Raw genomic sequence first — 27,851 nt, 5'->3', positions numbered from 1 at the left:
AGTTTTATATGTAAGAGGGCTAAATAAAGAGCAAAATTATTGATTATTATGATATTATTATTTGTGCCCTGGTCCCATAAGAGCTCTTTGTCACTTCCCACGAGCCGGGTTGTGACAAAAACTCACACTCATTCTTATGTTTAATAAATGTATCGTATAGTGTGTGTGTGGCAGGCTTACAATGATGGCAAAAAACAACATTTGAGAGTGCGCTGACCCTGGTGCTAGAGGGGTTATGCAGCTGGAGGTTGAATGTTTGAAGGGGTACGGGACTATAAAACGTTTGGGAACCTCTGCTCTAGGGCAATGGTGTCTAGATGGAATTTGTATTTGTAGTCCTGGCAACTGGACCTTTTTTGGAACACCATTATTTTTGACTTACTGAGATTTACTGTCAGGGCCCAGGTCTGACAGATGCTGTGCAGAAGATCTACAGTAGGTACTGCTGTAGGCCCTCCTTGGTTGGGGACAGAAGCACCAGATCATCAGCTAACAGTAGACATTTGACTTCAGATTCTAGTAGGGTGAGGCAGGGTGTTGCAGACTGTTCTAGTGCCCTCGCCAATTCGTTGATATACAGTGGGGCAAAAAAGTATTTAGTCAGCCACCAATTGTGCAAGTTCTCCCACTTAAAAAGATGAGAGAGGCCTGTAATTTTCATCATAGGTACACGTCCAACGTGACAGACAAAATGAGGGAAAAAAATCCAGAAAATCTATAATGGTGGAAAATAAGTATTTAGTCAATAACAAAAGTTTATCTCAATACTTTGTTATATACCCTTTGTTGGCAATGACAGAGGTCAAACGTTTTCTGTAAGTCTTCACAAGGTTTTCACACACTGTTGCTGGTATTTTGGCCCATTCCTCCATGCAGATTTCCTCTAGAGCAGTGATGTTTTGGGGCTGTTGCTGGGCAACACGGACTTTCAAATCCCTCCAAAGATTTTCTATGGGTTGAGATCTGGAGACTGGCTAGGCCACTCCAGGACCTTGAAATGCTTCTACGAACCACTCCTTCCTTGCCGGGCGGTGTGTTTGGGATCATTGTCATGCTGAAAGACCCAGCCACGTTTCATCTTCAATGCCCTTGCTGATGGAAGGAGGTTTTCACTCAAAATCTCACGATACATGGCCCCATTCATTCTTTCCTTTACATGGATCAGTCGTCCTGGTCCCTTTGCAGAAAAACAGCCCCAAAGCATGATGTTTCCCACCCCATGCTTCACAGTAGGTATTGTGTTCTTTGGATGCAACTCAGCATTCTTTTTCCTCCAAACAGGACGAGTTGAGGTTTTACCAAAAAGTTATATTTTGGTTTCATCTGACCATATGACATTCTCCCAATCTTCTTCTGGATCATCCAAATGCTCTCTAGCAAACTTCAGACAGGCCTGGACATGTACTGGCTTAAGCAGGGGACACGTCTGGCACTGCAGGATTTGAGTCCCTGGCGGCGTAGTGTGTTACTGATGTAGGCTTTGTTACTTTGGTCCCAGCTCTCTGCAGTCATTCACAGGTCCCCCGTGTGGTTCTGAGATTTTTGATCATTTTGACCCCACGGGGTGAGATCTTGCGTGGAGCCCAGATCGAGGAGATTATCAGTGGTCTTGTATGTCTTCCATTTCCTAATAATTGCTCCCACAGTTGATTTCTTCAAACCAAGCTGCTTACCTATTGCAGATTCAGTCTCCCAGCCTGGTGCAGGTCTACAATTTTGTTTCTGGTGTCCTTTGACAGCTCTTTGGTCTTGGCCATAGTGGAGTTTGGAGTGTGACTGTTTGAGGTTGTGGACAGGTGTCTTTTATACTGATAACAAGTTTAAACAGGTGCCATTAATACAGGAACGAGTGGAGGACAGAGGAGCCTCTTAAAGAAGGTCTGTGAGAGCCAGAAATTTTGCTTGTTTGTAGGTGACCAAATACTTATTTTCCACCATAATTTGCAAATAAATTCATTAAAAATCCTACAATATGATTTTCTGGATTTTTTCCCCTAATTTTGTCTGTCATAGTTGAAGTGTACCTATGATGAAAATTACAGGCCTCTCTCATCTTTTTAAGTGGGAGAACTTGCACAATTGTGGCTGACTAAATACTTTTTGCCCCACTGTATACTGCATGTTGAAGAGGGGGGGCTTAAGGTGCATCCCTGCTCACTCACGGCCATTGGAAAGAAATATGTCTGTTTTTTTCCATTCTAACCGCACATGTGTTGTTTGTGTACATGGATTTTATAATGTTGTATGTTTTTTCCCCCCAACACCACTTTCATCAATTATAGCGGACGCATATCCCAAGGTAGTTATTGGGGTTGAATGTGTCTCCACTTTATGTATTGGGGTGATCAATTGTACAAATATTGGGGAAGATGCCAGAGATAGGATGGTGTTAAAGAGTTTAAGTATAGCCAATTGGAATCTGTGGTCTTTATGTTTTATCATTTCATTTAGGATACCATCAACACCACAGACCTTTTGGGTTGAAGGGTTATTATTTTGTCCTGGAGTTTATTCAATGTAATTGGAGAATCCAGGTGGTTCTGGTAGTCTTTAATAGTTGATTGTAAGATTCGTATTTGATCATGTAATATGTTTTTGCTGTGTATTCTTTGTTATAGGCCAAATAGATTGGACAAGTGGTTTTTCCATACATCTCAGTGTATTTCTGTATTGTTTTAGTGACTTACCATAGAGAAGGCATAGATCTCTCTCTTCTTTCTCTCTCTCTCTCTCTCTCTAGTGATGTGCTAAATCTTACTCTGTGTTTGTGTGTGTTGTGTGTGTGGTGTGTTGTTGTGGTGTGTTGGGTGTGTGTGTGTGTGTGTGTGTTGTGTGTGGTTGTTGTGTGTGTGTGTGTGTGTGTGTGTGTGTGTGTGTGTGTGTGTGTGTGTGTGTTGTTGTGTGTGTGTGTGTGGGTGGTGTGTGTGTACTCGCTCCCCACTAGGTGAACACAGAGAGGTGTTTGACCTAAAACAAGCCAGTTGACCTTCCCCTGTATGGCCTATACTTAGCTGAGGCTTAACTGGCTGAATAACAATAACATTCATTCACGCAGCCCAGCAATGAAATAGAACCAAACAACAGACAAAGGACATATCCTACAACCACACACATCCATGCATACTGTATGGACCTGAACATATAGTGCACGGTCAGAATCAAACTGTTTCTGTCTCTCACACCCCATCTGGCACGCACACACACGCGCACACACACACACACGCCATGCGAACACACACACACACACACACACACACACACACACACACACACACACACACACACACACACACACACACACACACACACACACACACACACACACACACACACACACACACACACACACACACAACACACACACGACACACACACACACACACACACACACACACACAAACACTGGCAGTGCAGGGAAGGGTTTTGTTACACTGAGATGCAGATCACACCCTCAGCAACTACTTATCAGGCTCCGGAGCTGAACAATCGCATAGAGTTACAGATTGAGTATGGAATCAGAGGAAGGAGCCAGGAGAAATACTCATATAGGCATTACCAGCCTTATAGGGTTTATTATTCTAGCCTCTAACCACACATCACTCTTTATCAAACAAATTATATTAATTTCTCTCCTGATGATTCACCTTCATCAAGGTGAAACACTGGCCACTGGCTTAATTTATACAATCATCCACTAGCTGTTGTATAAACACATTCAATGCTCTATTTACCATAGAGTAATGGAACATCTGAACTACTACAGTATAAAATGAAGATCATTCCCAATTAAGAAAGGCCATCCATTCTTGCGTCTCTAAAAACTCTAAAATCTAAAATCCTAAAATCCTCACCACCAACCACAAACCGATCTACCAATCATATGTTGCACAAACAACCAATTTATTTGCACATCAATTGATACAAATTAGGGATGTGACAAATGGACAATTTGGTTTAACGTTTAAATGGCAAGAAAAAAATCATAAAATTCCACATCAATTTACAATGCAAAATAATGGTCCTATTGAGTAGCTTATGTCTGGGAAATGAAGTTACACTCTATCTACCACAACCCTTTACAGACATAGAACAGGCTGCACACAGAACCTCAAGGTTATTTGATTTACAGTTCTGGTCGCCTAGTGATGGAAATTAGTCCCACTTCAGAAGCAACATTACATTACGGACAAGTAAAATGCCATTCATATCTCCAGAGAAAGTTTTGTGTGGGCATTTAAAAAGCCGTAGTGTAGGCTACCCTAACAGAAAAACAAACATGCCGTAGCCGAGGCGCTTTCAAGGGGCAACATTCCATTATATCTGAAAAGGGTAATCGATACAGGCTACCGGTAGCCTACTGTAATTTCATTTTATGAGACAAAAACACCCCCACCCACTCAGCAACGAAGAGTATCCCGTGATCGCAAGACTGGTCCGAAGATCCCTCTTTATGCCTGCGCCATCTATCCCATGAATAAACTAGGATATTCTACAGGCAACAGAACGAAGACTGAACACACTGGCACCATTAGCTAGGAAGGCCAGCATGAGGGAGATAGAGGAGGGGCAGGCAGAACCGTGCGCATATGTCTTTCTAATCTGCATCTCGCAATGTCTAACAAATTCACCAAAGTAGCCTAAAATGTGCCTCTTTTTCTCTGGTTTTATTTAAATTGCATAACTTTCCGCAGGCCTTTATAGTCTACCATCTAGTTAGGCTATAACACGGAAAATAATATGTTTAGTAATAACTGCACTGTGATTTTAATTATGTGGGGAAAACATTGTTAGGGATTTTTCTTAACGTTAAGAATCCAAACGTAGTTTAAACATTTTAATGTTTATACGTTCACACCCCTAATACAAATCCTTTTGAGATGTTTGAGTCTGTGTATCTTGTGAGTTGGAGCATATGCATCCAGTCAGTGTGTGGGCAGAAGGCTCCATTATAGATGAGTAGTACCAGTTAGAGAGAGCACAGTGAATCATTCTTTAATGAGGGTTATTTCCCATCCCCTGGGGTGCCATAGAACAGGGTTTCCCAACCCTCTCCTTGGGCCCTCCCAGACATTTCACATTTTTGTTTTAACCCTAAACTGGCACAACTGATTGAATTAATCAAAGGCTTGATGATTACTTGACTAAGGTGTATGTAGTCTGTGTGTGTGTGTGTGTGTGTGTGTGTGTGTGTGTGTGTGTGTGTGTGTGTGTGTGTGTGTGTGTGTGTGTGTGTGTGTGTGTGTGTGTGTGTATGTTAGAGTGTCAGTGTCAGTGTCATATGTGTGAGTGTGTGGGTAGACTCCAGTGAGTGTGAATAGAGACAGTGCAAATAAAAAGGGGGTCAATGCAAATAGTCAGAGTAGGCATTTGATTAACTGTTCAGCAGTCTTATGGCTTGGGGGAAGAAGCTGTTCAGGAGCCTTTTGGTCAAAGACTTGGCGCTCCGGTACTGCTTGCCGTGCGGTAGCAGAGAAAACAGTCTATGACTTGGGTGGCTGGAGTCTGACAATTTCTAGGGCCTCCCTTTTTCACCGCCTCATATATAGAGGTCCTGGATGGCAGGGAGCTCGGCCCCAGTGATGTACTGGGCCGTATGTACTACCCTCTCTAGTGCATTACGGTCAGATGCCAAGCATTTGCCATACCAATCGGTGATGCAGCCAGTTTAGATGCTCTCAATGGTGCAGCTGAATAACTATGAGGATCTGAGGGCTCATGCCAAATTTTTTCAGACACCTGAGGGGGAAGAGGCGTTTTCGTGCCCTCTTCACGACTGTGTTGGTGTCTTTGGACCATGATAGGTCCTTCATGATGTGGACACAGAGGAACTTGAAGCTCTCGACCCGATCCACTACAGCCACGTTTATGTAAATATTGGCATGGTCGGCCCTCCGTTTTCTGTAGTCCACAATCAGCTCCTTTGTCTTGCTGATGGTTGAGGGAGAGGTTATTGTCCTGGCACCACACTGCCAGGTCTCTGACCTCCTCCCTATAGGATTTCGTCGGCAAGCTTCATGATGGTGTTGTCATGCGCAGCCAAGCAGTCGTGGGTGAACATGGAGTACAGAACGGGACTAAGCACGCACCCCTGAGGGGCCCCCATGTTGAGGGTCAGTGCGGCAGATGTGTTGTTACCTAACCTCACCACCTGGGGGGCGGCCCGTCAGGAAGTCCAGGATCCAGTTGCAGAGTAAGGTGTTCAGTCCCAGGGTCCTTAGCTTAGTGATGAGCTTGGAGAGCACTATGGTGTTGAACGCTTAGCTGTAGTCAATGAACAGCATTCTCACATAGGTGTTCCTTTTGTCCAGGTGGTAAAGGGCAATGTGGAGTGCAATAGAAATTGCGAATGTCACGGTATTCGAATTGGAGTGGGTCCAGGGTGTCTGAGATGATAGTGTTCATGTGAGCCATGTCCAGCCTTTGAAAGCATTTCATGGCTGCAGATGTGAAGGCTACGAGGCAATAGTCATTTAGACAGGTTACCTTCTTGGGCACAGGGTTGGGAAACCCTACAATAGACAATTAATTAAAAAGCACATTTTAGTTTTTATGAATTTTTACAATATAGACCATTTTTACATTGCAGCTGGCCCATCTAGTGGAAGTCACTCAGTTCTGCCTCCAGGGCAAGATTCATGACAATAAACATCAACCCTACTACTGTATATGGCAAATTGCCATTCTGTAGCATAATTACTATGATACAAATTCATTCCATATACATTTTTAGTCCTATCACTTACAACTTTGTGATCTGTTCATTTTATATGACATGTAGAAAATGTTCACATGCTCAACTTCAAATAAATGCAAACAATGTATCTGTTGGAACAAGGCTTAGGGTTTAGGCTACACTTCGCCCCAGGTCTGAATGTTAAAGCTTCATCCAGTGATGAAGGAAATCTCCAAGCTCATCTACTGTAACCTATGTATGTCAGAAGCACCAGTGTCATAGTTACTGAGAGGAAAATAGATGGCGTAAACATGGCATAAGGATCCATCTAATACAAGGAAATGCCCTGCTAAACAATGTCCCTTAATTGCAATGATAACGGCCCAGCTCGTCAATCCTCCTTTCAACCTTATCAGCTTTGCGACAGGCAGTGATGGCTGCTCTCAGTCACCATGTCACAAACAAGGATCAGCCCATGGATGGATGGAAGACACATCATAGTAAATAGAGGTAGAGAGCAACTGATTGAAGGAAGGACTGATTGAAAAGTACAACAGGCTTGTTCACAATACATACAGATTATTAAATCCAATCAAAGTGAAGCTTCAGGGGCATTTAGATCACAGTAACAATCATAGTATAACTAATGTTCCTAAACACTCAAATCCAATGCAGATTTCAATAGAAGACAACAGAACCACAGCTGCAGTCACTGTCCGGCTAGCACATTTACGCTGTATAAAAGCAGGATTAATTAAACCACTCGGGCCAGAGGAACACTGGTGTTGGCAGTGACAAACAGACCCAGTGCCATTGACCCTGAATGTGAACAGTGAGCACACAGCATTGGGCCAGGGGTCTGCTCTTCCCAGCTCAGCTGCTCTCCCTCTCTCTCCTGGGGCTAGCTGGCCAACACAGCAACGGATATTACCAGCCAAGCACTTTCATTTCCCCTGGCCTACCCCTTTATCCATGGGATTTGCCTGGAAGACCAGTGGATGAACAGGGACGGAGAGGGAGCACAACATGGCTGCTTCTGCGTGCTTATCAAATCAAATCAAATGTTATATATCACATGCACCGAATACAACAGGTTTAGACTTTACCATGAAATACTTACATACGAGCCCATTACCAACAATGCAGAGTTAAAAAGTAAGAAAACATTTGCAAATAAGAACAAAAAAGGAAATAGTAACACAATAAAATAACAATAACAAGGCTATATATGTGGAGTATGTGAGTCAATGTGCAGGGGTACGAGGTAGTTGAGGTAATTGAGGTAATATAATTGAGGTAATATGTACATGTAGGTAGGGATAAAGGTGACCAGGCAATCAGGATAGATAATAAGCAGAGTAGCAGCAACGAATGTGAAGAGTATGAAAGTGTGTCTATGTGGGAGTGTGTGGCGTCAATATGTGTGTGTGTTGGTGTGGTGTGTGGTGTGTTGTTGTGTGTGTGGTGTGTGTGTGTGTGTGTGTGTGTGTGTGGTGTGTGTGTGTGTGTGTGTGTGTGTGTGTGGTGTGTGTGTGTGTGTGTGTGTGTGTGTGTGTGTGTGTGTGTGTGGTGTGTGGTGTTTGTGTGTGTGTGTGTGTGTGTGTGTGTGTGTGTGTGTGTGTAAGTGTAAGTGTAAGTGTGTGGGTAGAGTCCAGTGAGTGCAAGGGGGGGTCAAATAGTCCGGGTAGCCATTTCATGAACTGTTCAGCAGTCTTATGGCTTGGGGGTAGAAGGGTGTAGAAGCCAGCAGATGTGTGCATGGGAACACACTGAGAGAAACAGAAACAGACTTTCAAACCAGAACAACGCAGGACCAAACACAACCTTCAGTTGTACATGAGATACTGCTACTGTTTATTCTAACTACAGTTGATTGATTGATCTGCTTTGCCAAAAGTGCTGTGTGCACTGTTCACCATTAACATAACTGTACACAAGGAGCTTTGTTATAAGGAACCTCTGCTCTAATGTACTGCATTCCTGAGGAAGGGGTTCAAATATGTCAACGACCATGCTTTGCAAACACACAAGGTGAGGCTTATGTCTGACTGCTCTGATGGGTTTAGTCAAGCAGAGTGCTGACTTCCCATTTCCTCCTCCCATTGCAAATGGGGCGGGGTACCTAATGCTTGGTATACTCAGTGTATGTGCATTTTTATTCCATGTTTATTAAATCATCAACTTCTCTGTGAATGGTAGCAAATAACAACCAATCAAAATGGACATGCACATCAGCATCTTTAGCGTGGCGAAGAATCTAATTTGGCAGGGATTGCACATTTGGCTGGTCTGTTGCTTTTTACGGCCGCCACATTAACAAAACCGTCAGCCTCACATCACGGTGGGGGACTGATATGCCATAAAATGAGTTAATTTCCTCCGCTGCCTTCATAAGCAGACATTTATATCTCTGAAATTTAAGCTTTGAGAGAAAGAGGGAGTTGCATGAAAGGGATCTGGTGGTACTGAGACATCAGAAAGCGCTAGTTCAGTGTAGAATATTGACCTTGCATCATTTTGTCAAGGAGACAGAGAAACAGAGAAGAGGATAGATTAAGGCAATGTAAAATATCTTCTTTACACAATGAAACATCCATTTAGCCTACTGGTCAAAAGGTCATCAATCATTTCTCAATCTATCAAAACTCCAAACAAATTACAAATGTACACATCAATATTTACTATTGAGTTTAAAAATGTGCTCACACGCCTACATGAAAAAGAACAAAATGATATGTTCCTTCAACTCCCCATAGCGAGGTCTTATTCCTCACAGTGTCACTAAGGCGAATTATGTCCCTCTGTAAATGAAATATGTTTTCTAAAACATAGCTAGTGAAGACATTGGGTCAGGTAATGTGGGTAATGAGAGTTATGACTGTTTGAGCTGTTTGACTATTTGCTTCAGTTTGCATTCTCTTTGTTGTCTCGTCCTTGAACAAGATCCCGGGGACCGCAGACCACCTGGTATCCATGGCAACAGAGATTGTCCCTGGGAAAACTCGGATCATTCCTCTCCTGGAGCAGTGCATTTTGGGAATTATGGAGGGGAGGAAATGTTCCATTTCTCTGGGACGTTCATAATTACATTAGTATGATTGAGTGTGAAGGGCAGATCTTCCTCAGCAAAGGGACTTATTTGAGATGAGAAAATCAACTTAGAATCCTAAAAAATTTCAGAAGGAGAAGATAAATATTAAATCCCTGCCTCTCTGAGGGAAAACCTTGTCCAAACAGACCAGGGGCTGGCCTTCCATCTGGACTTCAATAATTTTATAAGTAAAGAAAACATTCCTTTGATATTGAGAAATACATTATGAAAGCAGCAGAGTGCTCCCGACCTGCCTCAGACGGATCTAGTGAATGCATAACACATTAGATCAGATCTCACCACCAAGCAGCCTGCATCAGCCTGCATCAGCCTGCATCAGCCTGTATCAGCCTGCATCCTCCATCACAGATCAGAGGTCAGTGTCTCGGAGAGATGACAGTGGCCAAAGTCCCACCGAATAATGGCCTCACCTGCCCTTCTTGAAAGAAAACACCACTGCACCACAGCTGAAGAGCAACCTACAGTACAAATTCAATACAACCAAGCAATAATTAATCATAGCACAACTATCAGGACATCATGGGCCAGGCCAATCTGGCCAATCTGAGAAATAGAAGGTATCATTTTGGGATTACGAGAAAACTGTCAATCTTGCTCAGAAAATAAAGACAGATACACAGTAGACAACAGAGAGAAAGAGTGAGAGAAAATTAGAGAGAGAGAGAGAGAGAGAGGGAGAGCAGTACTCTGTGATTCAATATCATCTAACATCCTGACCCAGAGTGCAGCAGCACTGCCCTGACACAGATCACTGACACATGTCATCAGCAATCCTGTTACTGTGCGGATCATGGAAAGTAACTCAATGACATAGGCATAGTGCACAATGGAAGTTTTACTTAAGCAATAAGGCACCAGAGACAGGGCTATATAATGAATACAGTCACAGCTAAATGGTGTTGTTTGACCCGACGTGAAGCAGTGAGCCAGTCAACCCATTTACCTGTGACTGTATTCATTATATAGTACTGACTCGTCTGCCTTATCGCTTTTATAAAATGGTTACCAAGTAAATTCATAAAATTGAATTCTTCCACCAGAAGATATACAGTAGTCCGGTCATAAATCTGGTCCTTAGTTCTTTTGTTCTTGTTTTATTTTTTTATAGCTTTTTTTCAAATGGCGTTTACTTGGATATATCCCTGATAATGACGTTGATGCGTGATTTTGTCTGGCTAAGAAAAAGTATTGTCTGTACACGATTCACTCTGTCTATGGTAGCCTACAGGGGAGATTGCATTTCAACAGTGAAACATTGTTTCTAAGGTCTGACAGGCAGACAGCAGGTCTTATATTAACCCCTGCTGTTACAAACCAAATGTTAGCCTAGAAAGCAAGGTCATGGCTAGAAGGGATCCAGTTTTGGTCAAATTAATGTCAGATTAGATTTTTCGTAGCAGGTTAGGTGAATTTACGCAGAAGGTTAGGGAAATTAGCGTAGCAGGTTAGGATAATTAGGTTAAGGTTAGGAAAAGGGTTGGGGTTAAAGTTAAAAAGCTAACATTTTACAAAAGCTGGATCCCTTCTAGCCATGACTTAGAACCAAGGGGAAATAATGTGCAAGTTGAGATAAATAGAATAGATGATTCGGACAGCAACATGAACAAGCTGATCTCTTATGGAGGCGAGTGATAATTCATATGGAACTGTTAGCAGGTATAGGTGTGCCAGTGTTGGCAAATACAGTATGGCTCGGAATGCTGCTCGTCCAATCAGCATCCAGGATCCCAAAAACACATTTTATAACGTGAAATAATCAGCATATCCCCTTTTCCATCCTGTTACTTACTCATGATACAGCTTTACGTATGCATACACACGTATGTTGGGGTAGAATTAGTGGACGCAAACCAGGATGGACGCAAACCTCGAAACCCCTTCTCCATCTCTCAGTCTACTATTTGTACTCCCCACACCGTATTGGACTACCAGTCTAGTCCTACATGTACATCTGTTTCTACCATATTCCCCTGTTCTCTCTGTCTAACCATTAGTCTCTACCCTACTCTTCCCTCAGCAGATGGAGATGAGGAGAGAGAAGAGATGAGAGAGAGAAGAGAGAGGAGAGAGAGCGGGAGAGGAAAATGGGTAAATCCTCCTGAGCTCTCTCAGGATGACCGTTCCCTGCAGCTACTTCCCTGGCACAGAACAGGATGAGGCAGCTGTGCTCCCAAAACCATCAGGAATTTACTTGGAACTGGCTCCATTTTGTGTGTGTGTGGGGGGGGGGGTATTACGCTTCTGTACGTGAAATGTAGGAGTGCTGACATTGTGGGGACACGCACAGAGACACGCACACACAATCCGTTATATGCTCACACACACATTCAGAATGTGACAACAATTTATGGGAATCTGTCTACAGTGTGTACCAGCTGTATTAAAATCTAACCTTTGGCTTTGATTGAGAGCAGCAGAGCAAAGTAGTGAAACACACGACTCTTGCTTATCAGCAGTCACTGAGATAAATCTCATTAGGAAAATCAGCTTCCAGGGACTAAGCTATTGGAAATGAGCTTTCAGGGACTAAGCTATGGGAAATTAGTTTCCAGGGACTAAGCTATGGGAAAGGAGTGTGATCAGTGCTCGCTGAGTGCTGTATGAGTCACACTAGGCCACAATCCATTCTCATGAATTCTCATTTAATTCTCATTCAACTATAATTGTCACAGTTCAACTACAATGAACAAAAATATAAACGCAACATGTAAAGTGTTGGTCCCATGTTTCATGAGCCGAAATTTAAGATACCAGAAATGTTCAATACGCACAAAAAGCTTATTTCCCTCAAATTGTGTGGCCTAATTTCTTTACATTCCCCTGTTAGTGAGCATTTCTCCTTTGCCAAGATAATACATCCACCTGACAGGTGTGGCATATCAAGAAGCTGACTAAACAGCATGATCATTACACAGGTGCACCTTGTGCTGGGGACAATACAAGGCCACTCTACAATGCCACAGATGTCTCAGATTTTGAGGGAGCATGCAATTAGCATGCTGACTGCAGGAATGTGCACCAGAGCTGTTGCCAGATAATGTAATGTTAATTTCTCTACCATAAGCTGCCTCAAATGTCGTTTTTAGAGAATTTGGCAGTACATCCAACCGGGCTCACAACCGCAGACCATGTGTATGGCATCGTGTGGGCGAGTGGTTTGCTGATATCAACATTGTGAACAGAGTGCACCATGGTGGCGGTGGGGTTATGGTATGGGCAGGCATAAGCTACTGACAACGAACACAATTGCATTTTATAGATTGGCAATTTGAATACAGAAACAGACCATGACGAGTTCCTGAGGCCCATTTCTTTAAAGGTATCTGTGACCAGGAGAGAGGAAAGGATGGAACCATTTTGATAGAAAAAGCTGTTGATAATACTACGGCAATTATCAGCACAAAATGTAATCATTGAGAGAGCATGCCCCGCAAACCGGGAACATTCCCAGAACATTGGGTAAGATTCCCAATCATTTGTATTTAGGGTTTTATTTAACATTAGGATGATAACATCCCAAAAACGTTTAAATATATATATCATTTTATGAAATATCCTAGGAATGTTCATCTAACATTCACTAAAATGTTGTTCACAACATGTTGTTCACAACATCAACAAACACCACAGAACATTCCCCAAAGGTTCTCATTAGGTTTCCAGGTAATGTAATAATACAATGTGCAAGTCATGTTGTCCCAGCAAAACAACATTGGTTCTGTGTAGGGATGCACAATATATCGATGAACATATCGGAATCGGCCGATATTAGCTAAAAATGCCAACATCGGTATCAGCCAGATGTCTAGTTTAACGCCGATGTTAAAAACCGATGTCAAAGTGACCGTGCATACCTATATACCGTATACCGTAGACTTCCGGCGCCGAAAAAGAGATGGCCGCCTCGCTTCGCGTTCCTTGGAAAATATGCAGTATTTTGTTTTTTTATGTGTTATTTCTTACATCGGTACCCCAGGTAATCTTAGGTTTCATTACATACAGTCTGGCAAGGAAACTACTGAATATACGATTAACGTCAACTCATCATCGTTCCTACCAGGAATATGACTTTCCCGAAACGGATCCAGTGTTTTCCTTCCACCCAATCAATGGATCTGATCCCAGCCGGCGACCCTGTGCGACGCCGTAAAAGGGCAAACGAGGCGGTCTGTGGTCAGGCTTCGGAGACGGGCACATCGCGCTCCACTCCCTAGCATTATACTCGCCAATGTCCAGTCTCTTGACAATAAGGTTGATGAATCCGAGCACGGGTAGCATTCCAGAGAGACATCAGGGATTGCAACGTGCTCTGCTTCACGGAAACATGGCGTAACTCAAGAGACGCTAACGAGTCGGTGCAGCCAGCTGGTTTCTTCATGCATCGCGCCGACAGAAACAACAATCTTTCTGGTAAGAAGAGGGGCGGGGGGATGCCTTATGATTAACGAGACGTGGTGTATCATCATAACAACACACAGGAACTCAAGTCATTCTGTTCACCTGATCTAGAACTCCTCACAATCAATGTCGACCGCATTATCTACCAAGGGAATCTCTTCAATCATAATCACAGCCGTATTATATTCCCCCCAAGCAGACACATCGATGCCCTGAACAAACTTTATCTGACTCTTTGTTAACTGGAAACCACACACCCTGAGGCTGCATTCATCGTAGCTGGGGATTTTAACAAGGCTAATCTAAAAACAAAACTCCCTAAATTCTATCAGCATATCGATTGTGCTACCAGGGCTGGAAAAACCCTAGATCATTGTTATACTAATTTCCGCGACGCATATAAGGCCCTCCCCCGCCCCCCTTTCGGAAGACTGACCACGACTCCATTTTGTTGATTCCAGCCTACAAACAGAAACTAAAACAACAAGCTTCCGCGCTCAGGTCTGTTCAACGCTGGTCCGACCAATCTGAATCCACGCTTCAAGACTGCTTCGATCACGCGGATTGGAATATGTTCCGCATTGCGTCCACACAACAATATTGACGAATATGCTGATTCGGTGAGCGAGTTCATTAGGAAGTGCATTGACGATGTCGATACACAGCAACGATTAAAACATTTTCCAAACCAGAAACCGTGGATTGACGGCAGCATTCGCTGAAATGAAAGCGCAAACCACTGCTTTAACCAGGCAAGGTGACCGAAGAACTGAAAGACCAGAAATTTTTAACAACAACAATGTAGCTTTCTACTCCGCGAGCAATCAACAGGCTAAGTCCCAGTACAGAGACAAAATCGAGTCGCAATTCAACAGCTCAGACACAAGAGGTATGTGGCAGGGTCTACAGTCAATCACGGATTACAAAAAAAAACCAGCCCCGTCGCGGACCCAGGATGTCTTTGCTTCCAGACAGGCTAAACAACTTTTTTGCCCGCTTTGAGGACAATACAGTGCCACTGACACGGCCCCCTACCAAAACCTGGGGCTCTCCTTCACTGCACGAGGTGAGTAAAACATTTAACGTGTTAACCCTCGCAAGGCTGCAGGACCAGACGGCATTCCCAGCCGCGTCCTCAGAGCATGCGCAGACCGCTGGCTGGTGTGTTTACGGACATATTCAATCATCCTTATCCCAGTCTGCTGTTCCCACATGCTTCAAGAGGCCACCATTGTTCCTGTTCCAAGAAAGCTAAGGTAACTGAGCTAAACGACTACCGCCCCGTAGCACTCACTTCCGTTCATCATGAAGTGCTTTGAGAGACTAGTCAAGGACCATATCACCTCCACCCTACCGGACACCCTAGAACCCACTCCAATTTGCTTACCGACCCAATAGGTCCACAGACGACGCAATCGCAACCACACTGCACACTGCCCTAAACCCATCTGGACAAGAGGAATACCCATGTGAGAATGCTGTTCATCGATTACAGCTCAGCCATTTAAACACCATAGTACCCTCCAAACTCGTCATCAAGCTCGAGGCCTGGGTCTCGACCCCCCTGTGCAACTGGTCCTGACTTCCTGACGGGCCGCCCCCAGGTGGTGAGGGTAGGTAACAACATTCCACCCCGCTGATCCTCAACACTGGGGCCCCACAAGGTGCGTTCTGAGCCCTCCCTGTACTCCCTGTTCACCCACGACTGCGTGGCCTTGCACGCCTCCAACTCAATCATCAAGTTTGCGGATGACACTACAGTGGTAGGCTTGATTACCAACAACGACGAGACGGCCCTACGGGAGGAGGTGAGGCCCTCGGGAGTGTGGTGTCAGGAAAAATAACTCACACTTGCAACGTCAACAAACAAAGGGAGATGTATTGTGGACTTCAGGAAACAGCAGAGGACAACCCCCTATCCACATTGACGGGTCAGTGATGGAGAAGGTGGAAAGTTTTAAGTTCCTCGGTGTACAACATCACGGACAAACTGAATTGGTCCACCCACACAGAACAGCGTGTGAAGAAGGCGCAGCAGCGCTCTTCCTCAGGAGGGCTGAAGAAATTCGGGCTTGTCACCAAAAGCACTCACAAAACTTCTCTAGCAGTGCACAATCGAGAGCATCCTGTCGGGCTGTATCACCGCCTGGTACGGCAACTGCTCCGCCCACAACCGTAAGGCTCTTCAGAGGGTAGTGAGGTCTGCAGAACGGCATCACCGGGGGCAAATTACCTGCCCTCCAGGACACCGTACACCCACCGATGTCACAGGAAGGCCATAAAGATCATCAAGGACAACAAAACCACCCAAGCCACTGCCTGTTCACCCCGCTATCATCCAGAAGGCCGAGGTCAGTACAGGTGCATCAAAGCAGGGACCGAGAGACTGAAAAAACAGCTTCTATCTCAGGCCATCAGACTGTTAAACAGCCACCACTACATTTAGCGGCCGCTGCCAACATACTGACTCAACTCCAGCCACTTTAAAAATGGGAATTGATGGAAATTATGTAAATGTACCACTTAGCCACTTTAAACAATGCCACTTAATATAATGTTTACATACCCTACATTACCATCTTCATATGTATATACTGTACTCTATATCATCTACTGCATCTTGCCATCTTTATGTTATACATGTACCACTAGCACTTAAACTATGCCAATTTAGTTTACATACCCTTACCAGTACTCATCCTATGTTAGTTATAACCGTACTCTATACCATCTACTGCATCTTGCCATGCCGTTCTGTACCACCACTCATTCATATATCTTTATGTACATATTCTTTATCCCTTTACACTTGTGTGTGTGTATAAGGTAGTAGTTGTGGAATTGTTAGGTTAGATTACTTGTTGGTTATTACTGCATTGTCGGAACTAGAAGCACAAGCATTTCGCTACACTCGCATTAACATCTGCTAACCATGTGTATGTGACTAATAAATTTGATTTGATTTGATTTAGGTACATGACGTAATGACACCACGTAAAATTTGCAACACAGCATTCCCAACATAGCTCACAATGTCTGCGGTGTGGTCGAGCCATCATTTGAAAGAGTAAGAACATTTCAGCGAGACAACTCAAAGGCGAAATCCATTAAAGCCAAGATAATGGCATTCATTGCCCTTGACAATCAACCATTCTCTCTCGTTGGTGCTGTTGGCTTTCGCTGACTGGTCGAGCACCGGTACACACTACTAAGTGCGCTATTTTTCAGATGAGTTACACAGTAATAGCGTCACTGCTATTAGCTTCATGACATACATACTATGGAACACTGTTTGGGTCTTTGCATGTCAAAAAAGATACAGTAGCACTGTCAAAGCTGCACAAAAAAGTCTGCAAACAAGCAAACACCGGCCACGAATGATGTGTTTACAATACCACGTTGGTAATAAAGCATCAGTTGTTCGACCTCAACTCCTGGGGTAGCTAGCTTTAGCTTGGTACCTAGCTAGCACGAATACAACCAGCCTGAAAACAATGGCCAGTAGAAACTGCCGTGATTTTCATTATTCTTAGCAATAATTTAGGAATCCTTGTGAGTAAATTTTAGCTAGGTTGCCACTTGTTGTTCGCCTATTGAAATTGGACTTCAATTCATGAAAATAAATAGCTAGCCAGCTACTTAACCCTGTTGCTCAAAGCTAACAGCCAGCTAGCTTCATCTGGCGAGTGAGGCTCCTCCAGACCGGGTTATGTGTTGTGAAGCTAGCCACAATAAGGATTAGGCACAATAGTGGAATTTGCAGTTTGCCTTCAAAATAAAAATATGTCATTGACTGATGAAAATGAATACAAATAGTAGAATTATACCACACTTTTATTTTGAAGGCTAACCGCAAAGTCCACTATTGTGGCTAATCCTTATTGTGGCTAACTTCACATAGATGGTCCGACCACATTAATCAAATAAGAACTCTTATAAATTAGAGTTATTTTAGATGATGACACCTAGCTATATAGTTAGCTAGCTAACTATATAGCTACTGAAACAGATTATGTCGTTTTGCTATGTTTTTGATCTGGCTAGCTTTCTTTTATGACCACCACTGTAGGTGCACGAAGCAACTTTACCAGCATCATAGCATACGTATCGATGAATCGTTGTGACATATGAAATGCAAGTGATAGTGTAATCAATGTGTAATAACTACGTAAAAAAATAATGAACGTGTTAAATTATTATGTGATGTGCGGTCATATTCAGGTCCTGATTGGTCAACAAGCTTATTTGACACATCAAATAGTGTTATTTGATGTGTATCTTTTTTGACACGCAAAGACCCAAATGGCGTTCCATAGAAATCTTGGTTGAGAATGAAACGACTGAACAAATGAACAACGAAACAGCACAGCAAGTATGTGAAAGAAATAGGATTTGAGTATGTTTTACTGGTAATGGGGACATTCGTAAATGCAAACAAAATTACTTTTTGGTCAGTGTGTGTGTGTGTGTGTGTGTGTGTGTGTGTGTGTGTGTGTGTGTGTGTGTGTGTGTGTGTGTGTGTGTGTGTGTGTGTGTGTGTGTAACCTTTATATAACTAGGCAAGTCAGTTAAGAACAAATTCTTATTTACAATGACGGCCCGGACGACACTGGGCCAACTGTGCGCCACCCTATGGGATTCCCAATCACAGCCGGATGTGATCCAGCCTAGATTCGAACCAGGGACTGTAGTGACACCTCTTGCACTGAGATGCAGTGCCTTAGACCACTGCGTCCATGTGTGTGGGTTAACTATTTAAGTGTACTAGAATGCTTAAAAACGGTACTACAATTTTAAATATCGTTTGTCGGTATCGTTTTTTGGGGGGGCAAGGAAAATATTGGATATCGGTATCGGCCAAAAATGTCATATCGGTGCATCACTAGTTCTGTGAAAGTTCCCAGAATATTCGTAAGGTTCCGGCAAATGTTCTCATAACACAAAAACTGTCCAGTCATACTGATAATTATAGAATGTTTGTATAAAACATACGCCTGATGTTGCAAGAAACATTCCTAGAACACATTTATCCTGTTCTTTAAAGGTTCCCAGAAGGTTTTATTCGGTTGTGGGAACAGTCTGGTGAGAGCATTGTGCGGACATCACAAAATATATGTTCCCAAACACAACAACTGTCCAGTTGTGTGGATGATTCTACAATGTTTCTTTTAGGGTGCAAAAAACATTCACCTGATGTTACAAGAACATTCCCAGAACACATTTGTAATGTACCCACAATGTTCCCACAACCCATTACATGTTCTGGGAACTTTTAAAGAAATCGTATAGATAGTTCTGTTAACATTCTTGCAACATCATAGGAATGTTTTGTGCACCTTGATGCAAACATTATCTGAATGTCAGCACAACTGGACAGTTGTGTTTTGGGAACATATCATTTGTGATGTCCCCACAGTCAGTGGTGGAAAAAGTACCCAATTTTCATACTTGAGTAAAAGTAAAGATACCTTAACAGAAAATGACTCAAGTAAAAGTCCCCCGGTAGAATACTACTTAAGTAAAAGTCTAAAAGTATTTGGTTTTAAATATACCCAAGTATCAAAAGTAAATGTAATTGCAAAAACATACTTAAGTATCAAAAGTAAAAGTATAAATCATTTATTAAGCAAACCAAACGGCACAATTTTCGTGTTTTTTATTTACAGATAACCAGGAGCACACACCAACACTCAGACATCATTGTACATTTTACAAATGAAGCATTTGTGTTAAGTTAGTCCGCCAGATCAGAGGCAGTAGGGATGATCAGGGATGTTCTCTAAGTGCATGAATAGGACCATTTTCCCGGTCCTGCTAAGCATTCAAAATGTAACAAGTACTTTTGGGTGTCAGGATAAATGTATGGAGTAAAAAGTATATCATTTTTTATTTTGCAATATAGTGTAGTAAAAGGAAATGTGGTCCAAAATGTAAAAAACTACTTAATTAGTACTACACCACTGCCCAGAGTCTGCCCACAGTCTTCCCACCAGACTGTTCCCACAACCTAATGAATCATTCTGGGAACCTTTAAAGAACAGACGAAATGTGTTCTAGGAACGTTCTTGCAACATCAGGCGAAGATTTTACACAAACATTCTACAATCAGTTTTTATGTTACGAGAACACGCGACCTAACGAATGTTCTGAAAACTTTCACAAAACCAATTTTGGATTGCTGGGCATGCCCTACATCTTAAGCAAAAAACAACATCACCAACACACTCACCAGCTATCGTTCTCTATGTGACATTGACATGCTCCAACTGATGCCATTTGTAGCTAACAATAATTGACTATTTTTAACTACTGCTGTCACATCGACACTTATATTCATTATAATTCCATTATTGCTTTTGTGCTGATTTTCAGTATTTATCAAGCACATGCTTTCATAATTTGACCGTGCATCTTGCTGACCGTGGGTCTTGGTGGTTGGGGTATTTTTTTTATTTTGTCATTATAAAAATAAGCTGTTACCGCATTTCAACACATATGCTTTCTGTTTCATAGTTGCAACACAGGTAGTCCACAAATAAAATGTATTGAACACTTCAATGTTGGTGTGTTTCAGTTTTTACATAAGCCTACAGTAACATAAACGAATAAATTATATTGTCTTATTTTAAATATATATTTTTTGTATTCTAATGTTACTCAAGACCATTAACACAACCAAATGATAATTTTTGCTATAGCATATATGAAATCTATTAATTAGACTGTTAGAATATTGCAGTCAGAATGACTGCTCACTTATAAGCTCAAAGGGGGGTCCCTCGAGGCCCACCGGTTCTAGTTTTAAATGCCCCGGTTGAACTATGTTGTGGAGGACTTGAGAAAGAGCTTTTACCGTCCTCTTCTCAAGACCTCTGGCAGCCTGCTGTAGAATGGCAATCACCATCAGACAGATAAGTGTAATTTACAGTGCCTTCGGAAAGTATCAAAAGTATTGACTTTTTCCACATTTTATTACGTTACAGGATTATTCAAAAATGGATTAAAAAAAAAAATCCTAAGAAATCTACACACAATACCCCATAATGACAAATAAAAAACAGGTTTTCAGAATTTTTTGCAAAGGTATAAAACATTAAAAAAACAGTTATCTTATTTACATAAGTATTCAGACCCTTTGCTATGAAACTCGAAATTGAGTTCAGGTGCATCCTGTTTCCATTGATCATCCTTGAGATGTTTCCACAACCTGATTGGAGTCCACCTGTGGTACATTCAATTGATTGGACATGATTTGGAAAGGCACACACCTGTCAATATAAGATCCCACAGTTGACAGTGTATGTCAGAGCTAAAACCAAGCCATGAGGTTGAAGGAATTGTCCGTAGAGAAAAGAGAAAAGCTCTTTCTCAAGTCCTCCACAGACAGGGTACCAAAACATTTCTGCAGCATTGAAGATCCCCAAGAACACAGTGGCCTCCATCAATCTTGGAACCACCAAGACTCTTTCTAGAGCTGACTGTCTGGCCAAACTGAGCAATCGGGGGAGAAGGGCCTTAGTCAGGGAGGTGACCAAGAACCCAATGGTCACTCTGACAGAGCTATAGAGTTCCTCTGTGGAGATGGGAGAACCTTCCAGAAGGACAACCATCTCTGCAACACTCCACCAATCAGGCCTTCATGGTAGAGTGACCAGACGGAAGCCATTCCTCAGTAAAAGGCACATGAAAGCCCGCTTGGAGTTTGCCAAAAAGCACCTAAAGAACTCTCAGACCATGAGAGACAAGATTCTCTGGTCTGATGAAACAAAGATTTGGCCTGAATGCCAAGCATCACGTCGGGAGGAAACCTTTTTTAGCGGCAGGGACTGGGAGACTAGTCAGGATCGAGGCAAAGTTGAACGGAGCAAAGTACAGAGAGATCCTTGATGAAAACCTGCTCCAGTGCACTCAGGACCTCAGACTGGGGCAAAGGTTCACCTTCCAACAGGACAACGACCCTAAGCACACAGCCAAGACAACGCAGGAGTGGCTTCGGGACAAGTCTCTGAATGTCCTTGAGTGGCCCAGCCAGAGCCCAGACTGGAACCCGATCAAACATCTCTGGAGAGACCTGAAAATAGCTGTGCAGCAACACTCCCCATCTAACCTGACATAGCTTGAGAGGATCTGCAGAGAAGAATGGGAAAACTCCCCAAATACAGATGTGCCAAGCTTGTAGCGTCATACCCAAGAATACTAGATGCTGTAATCGCTGCCAAAGGTGCTTCAACAAAGTACTGAGTAAAGTACATTTCTGTTTTTTATTTTTAATACATTTGCAAAAATGTCTAAAAACCTGTTTTTGCTTTGTCATTATGGGGTATTGTGTGTAGATTGATTGGGGGATGACAATTTAATCCATTTTAGAATAAGTTTATAACGTAACAAAATGTGAAAAAAGTCAAGGCGTCTGAAAACTTTCCAAAAGCACTGTACTGTACATGCTCCACAGATCTTAGAGCCACTGTCTAAACCATGGATCAATCCTTCTCTCCTCTTCTCTCTCACTCTTCTCACTCCCTTGCTTCTCTCTCTCTTCTTGTTCTCTCTCTCATGATCTGAATAAGAGACTGGATAAACGAGCAATCTGCAATCAACTTCAAACATTTTCACATCTATTCTGGTCAAGTTGCTTTCACAAAGACAGTGAGAGTGTTTATGAGTCTGTGTATACAATAATTAATCATTTGTATTGCAGTAGTGCTGGTGTACAGCCATGACCTGAGCCAGTTATACCACAAAGCATTCAATTACAATTCGACTTGAAGTAATTTAAATATTCTACAACAACAAATCAAATCAAGCAGTATTCCACACTGTGGTTAAACCCACACAAGAGGCAGATATGTTTACTGATGTCATCTCATTGACATGTCATCACACTGACAGCTTTTGACAGCCTGTTCTAATTTCAATTTGCGTATAGCAGCATATAATGTCACGAGGGGAAGGTATAGACATGGCTCCATCTGCGAGAGAGGAAAAGGTTGCTGACGCAACCACAACATACTGTATTGTAGTGAATAACCATCTGACTCGTGGCACAGACAGCTTTCAACATGAGTCTCTGACATCTGACACTAGCAGCAGTCTCATCTACAGGGAGTCTGATTGAGGAAGGAGAGAATATGGGGAGGGAGGGGAGGAATTATAGGCAGCTGAGGAAAAGGAGGGGAGAGAGGAGTAAAAAAAAGAAAAAAGGAATTAAAGAGGGGGGTTCTGACTCACCGGCAAAGTCTTCCTCTCCAGATCCCTGACATCCGTCCTCATCGTCACACTCTCCGCTGGCCTCTTCTCTCGTCCCACTGCCCGTCTCCACCCACCCACCCCAGTCTGTCGCCCAGCCCATCTGACCCTGCATTTCCTGCAACACACAGGTCAGAGGTCAAATGGGGTCATTCTATCTGAAAATAAGCCACATCCAATTCTGCACTGTTCCACTTTTCAAGCAAAACACAATAAATAGACAGATAAATGCTATAGCACACAATACATATTTGGATAGTCACACTGTTGCAAACAAGTTAATTCTGGCATAGGACAGAACACGTGCATATTCATCAGTAATAAAAATATCCCTGTGTCAGGAAGTGTAGTACTGTGAGTAGTGGGGGTCTCCAGCCCCCCCCCCCCCAAAAAAAAAACTGTTAATGATGCGGAAACAAGAGGAAAAACCCCAATGATAACCTTTCAGCACATCAGTAGACAGAGCTGAGATTTTAGCTTTTATGTTTGTCCCTTTCCAGCATTATTACATCTGACCAGGCAGGTAGCCTAGTGGTTAGAGTGTTGGACTAGCTTTTGCACAGACCAATATCACAAAAACAAATGAGGGCATTCTTGTTAAACAAAAGGTAACAATAAGCAACTATAGTCTTGTGTGTGTTGTTCCAAATGTTGGTTCATCTGACAAGTGAAACAAAATGAGGAAAACAAATGTCAGCAACTACTACACAACCACCAGAAAGGAAACTATGTAAAGAAACTGATAAGGCACATTCAAAGGGAATGGGAATGGCATCTCCAAGTATTATAAGAACAGAGCTGAATTTGCCTTTGTGGAAAGTGAATACTGGTACAGTTTAGGTTAAGCCTTCCGCCACAGAGGAATGGACGGTGTGTGGGCCAACAACTGTTTCAATTGATCACGGATCATAACTCATACAACGACCAGTGATGTTTTGGGTTAGCGTGAAAACGCAAGGATTATCTGATCTTCCATACCCTCAACATGCAAGGATTTATTGGATGAAGAGGCTGTAACATCAATAGTACTGTACGATATTCTATAGCACAGGGCACACTAGTGATGTTGCTGCCTCTGGGGCAGCAGAAAGGCAGATTATGTTGCTGCCCTACTGGAGACAATGCAACACTTTTTTGCACTGCCTAAATATCACCAACAGACTAGGGATTCCAATTTGATATGATTTAAAACTAATGCTGCTGGTTCAGTAGAAATAATTGTTTGGATTCACATACTGTACAGAAGGCACATTTTATAAAAGTGCTTTGTATTTCCCATTGAGAGGAGGTAACTGATCATGGTATACAGTCCACTTACTCATTAAGTACAAGGTCCAATCTTACTGATTGCTGATACCACACAGGTTAAGTGATTAAGGGCCAGTTCATGTACCCCAAAGTATTCAACTAGATGCAATTATTTTTACTTCATCATGTACTAAACTAAACCCTGGCCCTCTGCCCCCTCCCTGCCCCCGCTTCAGCCTCTCAGAGTCCCACTACATTGAGACCCTGTGAGGTGTGATATGCACATTAAACCTTGTATAATATAATTACATTTCCACAAATTAAAAGTCTAATTTAATAGCCATATTCATGAGTTCACGGAGAGAAAAACGATTGGCTGCAGTTAAACGTTGTGTGGAGAGATACTGTAGCTAGATTGTGGAGCATAAGGGCTAGAAGTGAAGGAGTTGAAAAAAGACAATTAAATGTCCCCGGCTGTGTCTATGGCCTAATCAACTCAGAAGGCTCGTTAATTATATATGGCTTTAAATCAATTACATGTTGTGTAAGAGAGGAACCACGGCAACGTAACTGCGACTCATTGACCTCTACCTACAGAACCAGTCAAAAGTTTGAACACGCCTACTCATTCCAAGGTTTTATTTTTACCATTTTCTACATTGTAGAATAATAGTGAAGACATCAAAACTATGAAATAACACATGGAATCATGTAGTAACAAAAAAAGAGTTAAACAAATCAAAATATATTTTATATTCTTCAAAGTAGCCACCCTTGATAACAGCTTTGCACACTCTTGGCATTCTCTTTTTTATTTATTTAAACTTTATTTAACTAGAAAAGTCAATTAAGAACAAATTCTTAGTTACAATGACGGCCTACCCCGGCGACGCTGGGCCAATTGTGCACCGCCCTATGAGACTCCCAATCACGGCCAGTTCTGATACAACCTGGAATCAAACCAGGGTCTGTAGTGATGCCTCTAGCACTGAGATGCAGTGCCTTAGACCGCTGCGCCACTCGGGAGCCACTCTCTCAACCAGCTTCATAAGGTACTGAGGTGACCTGGAATGCATTTCAATTAACAGATGTGCCTTGTTAAAAGTGAATTTGTGGAATTTCTTTCCTTCTTAATGCGTTTGAGCCAATCAGTTGTGTTGTGACAAAGTAGGGGGGGTATACAGAAGATAGCCCTTTTGGTAAAAGACCAAGTCCATATTATGGCAAAAACAGCTCAAGTAAGGAAAGAGAAACGATAGTCTATCATTACTTTAAGACATCAGCCAATGCGGGAACATTTCAAGAACCATTAAGTGCTATGATGAAACTGGCTCTCATGAGGACCGCCACAGGAAAGGAAGACCCAGAGTTTCCTATGCTGCAGAGGATAAGTTCATTAGAGTTACCAGCATCAGAAATTTCAGCCCAAATAAATGCTTCTGTAAGAACCAACGCTGGACTAGACAAGCAGATACGGAGAGTGAGCATTTAATATAGCACAGACATGGAACAGGACAGGAACAGCGTCAGAACCGGGAAACACAACGACATACGACAATTAATGCTGAAGCGGGGAACAGAGCTGGGGAACAGACAAATATAGGGGAGGAAATAACACAGGTGATTGAGTCCAGGTAAGTGCAATGAATCGCTGATGCGCGTGACGAGGGAAGCAGGTCTGCGTAATGATGGTGGCAGGAGTGCGTAATACTGGGCAGCCTGGCACCCTAGAGTGCCATGGAGGGAGAGCGGGAGCAGGCATGACAGCTTCACTCAGTTCAAGTAACAGACACATCTCAACATTAACTGTTCAGAGGAGACTGTGTGAATCAGGCCTTCATTGTCAAATTGCTGCAAAGAAACCACTACTAAAGGACACCAATAAGAAGAAAAGACATGCTTGGTCGAATAAACATGAGCAATGGACATTAGACGGGTGGAAATTTGAGATTTTTGGTTCCAACCGCTGTGTCTTTGTGAGATGCAGAGTTGGTGAACGGATGATCTCTGCATGTGTAATTCCCACTGTGAAGCATGGAGGAGGAGGTGTGATGGTGTGGGGGTGTTTTGCTGGTGACACTGTTAGTGATTTATTTAGAATTCAAGGCACACTTAACCAGCATCGCTACCACAGCATTCTGCAGCAATACGCCATTCTATCTTCTTTGCGCTTAGTGGGACTATCATTTGTTTTTCAACAAGACAATGACCCAACACACCTCTAGGCTGTGTAAGGGCTATTTGAACAAGAAGGAGAGTGATGGAGTGCTACATCAGATGACCTGGCCTCCACAATCACCCGACCTCAACCCAATTGAGATGGTTTGGGATGAGTTGGACCGCAGAGTGAAGGAAAAGCAGCCAACAAGTGCTCTACATATGTGGGAACTCCTTCAAGACTGTAAGAAAAGCATTCCAGGTGAAGCTGGTTGAGAGAATGCCAAGAGTTTGCAAAGCTTCTATCAAGGCAAAGGGTGGCTACTTTGAAGAATCTCAAATATACAAAATATTTTGATTTGTTTAACACTTCTTTGGTTACTACATGATTCCATATGTGTTGTTTCATAGTTTTGATGTCTTCACTATTATTGTACATTGTAGAATGAGTAGGTGTGTCCAAACTTTTGACTGGTACTGTATGTGGCTACATTCATATTTTACACTGACTAACAAGTGATTGTCTTTTTCGAATAGTATATTCATTTGTACTGCTCTGTTGGAAATCACTCTGAAAATCTGAATGTGAGCATATTGTATTGTCTTGTAGTGTCATTGAAAAGGTCTGGAAAACACAAAAGACCTGGATCTTCTTAGGCAGTCTGAACACTGACTGAGGTGTCATTGCAATCGTATAGGCCTACAAATTCCCTATTCAATCGCTCTATACCTATCTTTTCATGCTTTCGCCTTTTCTCTAGTTTCATATTTTCTTGCTCAAACTTTACCTCTCTCCATATCATAATCTTCTGGTTTTATTATAATTACATGTTTAATGTCTCCTTTCAAATGAATATTGTATGATACCCACTGGGACAATTGGTACTAGTACTAGGCCTTGTAATAACACATGAGCAGGCAGGTGTCAGGTTTTGGCCAGGACTGTTCTGGTTTTTGTCACTAGATGTCCCCATTGCACCTTTTTTGAACCTTTTGTTTTTTCCTTGCTCTATTATT

At 42.5% G+C, this 27,851-nt stretch overlaps 1 protein-coding gene across 2 annotated transcripts in view; it reads right to left on the bottom strand.

The window, feature by feature from the left end:
• LOC111971843 (glypican-5-like) overlaps positions 1–27,851 on the bottom strand; it is a 125,130-nt gene that overhangs the window by 21,423 nt on the left and 75,856 nt on the right. Inside the window, exons 8-9 of one of the 2 annotated variants that reach the window (XM_023998646.2) lie at positions 23,412–23,547; positions 20,839–22,753 (exon numbers count right to left, since the gene is read on the bottom strand). In XM_023998646.2, coding sequence (XP_023854414.2) covers positions 22,497–22,753; positions 23,412–23,547 — 393 coding nt within the window. In that variant the 3' untranslated portion in view covers positions 20,839–22,496. Of the gene's footprint in view, positions 1–20,838; positions 22,754–23,411; positions 23,548–27,851 lie in introns of those variants that run through there. The other variant, XM_070446137.1, reaches the window with a different exon arrangement.

Source organism: Salvelinus sp. IW2-2015, linkage group LG13 (assembly GCF_002910315.2).
Source record: "Salvelinus sp. IW2-2015 linkage group LG13, ASM291031v2, whole genome shotgun sequence".
In the NCBI taxonomy this organism is placed as follows: domain Eukaryota; kingdom Metazoa; phylum Chordata; class Actinopteri; order Salmoniformes; family Salmonidae; genus Salvelinus; species Salvelinus sp. IW2-2015.
This window is presented reverse-complemented; position numbering and strand designations above follow the sequence as displayed.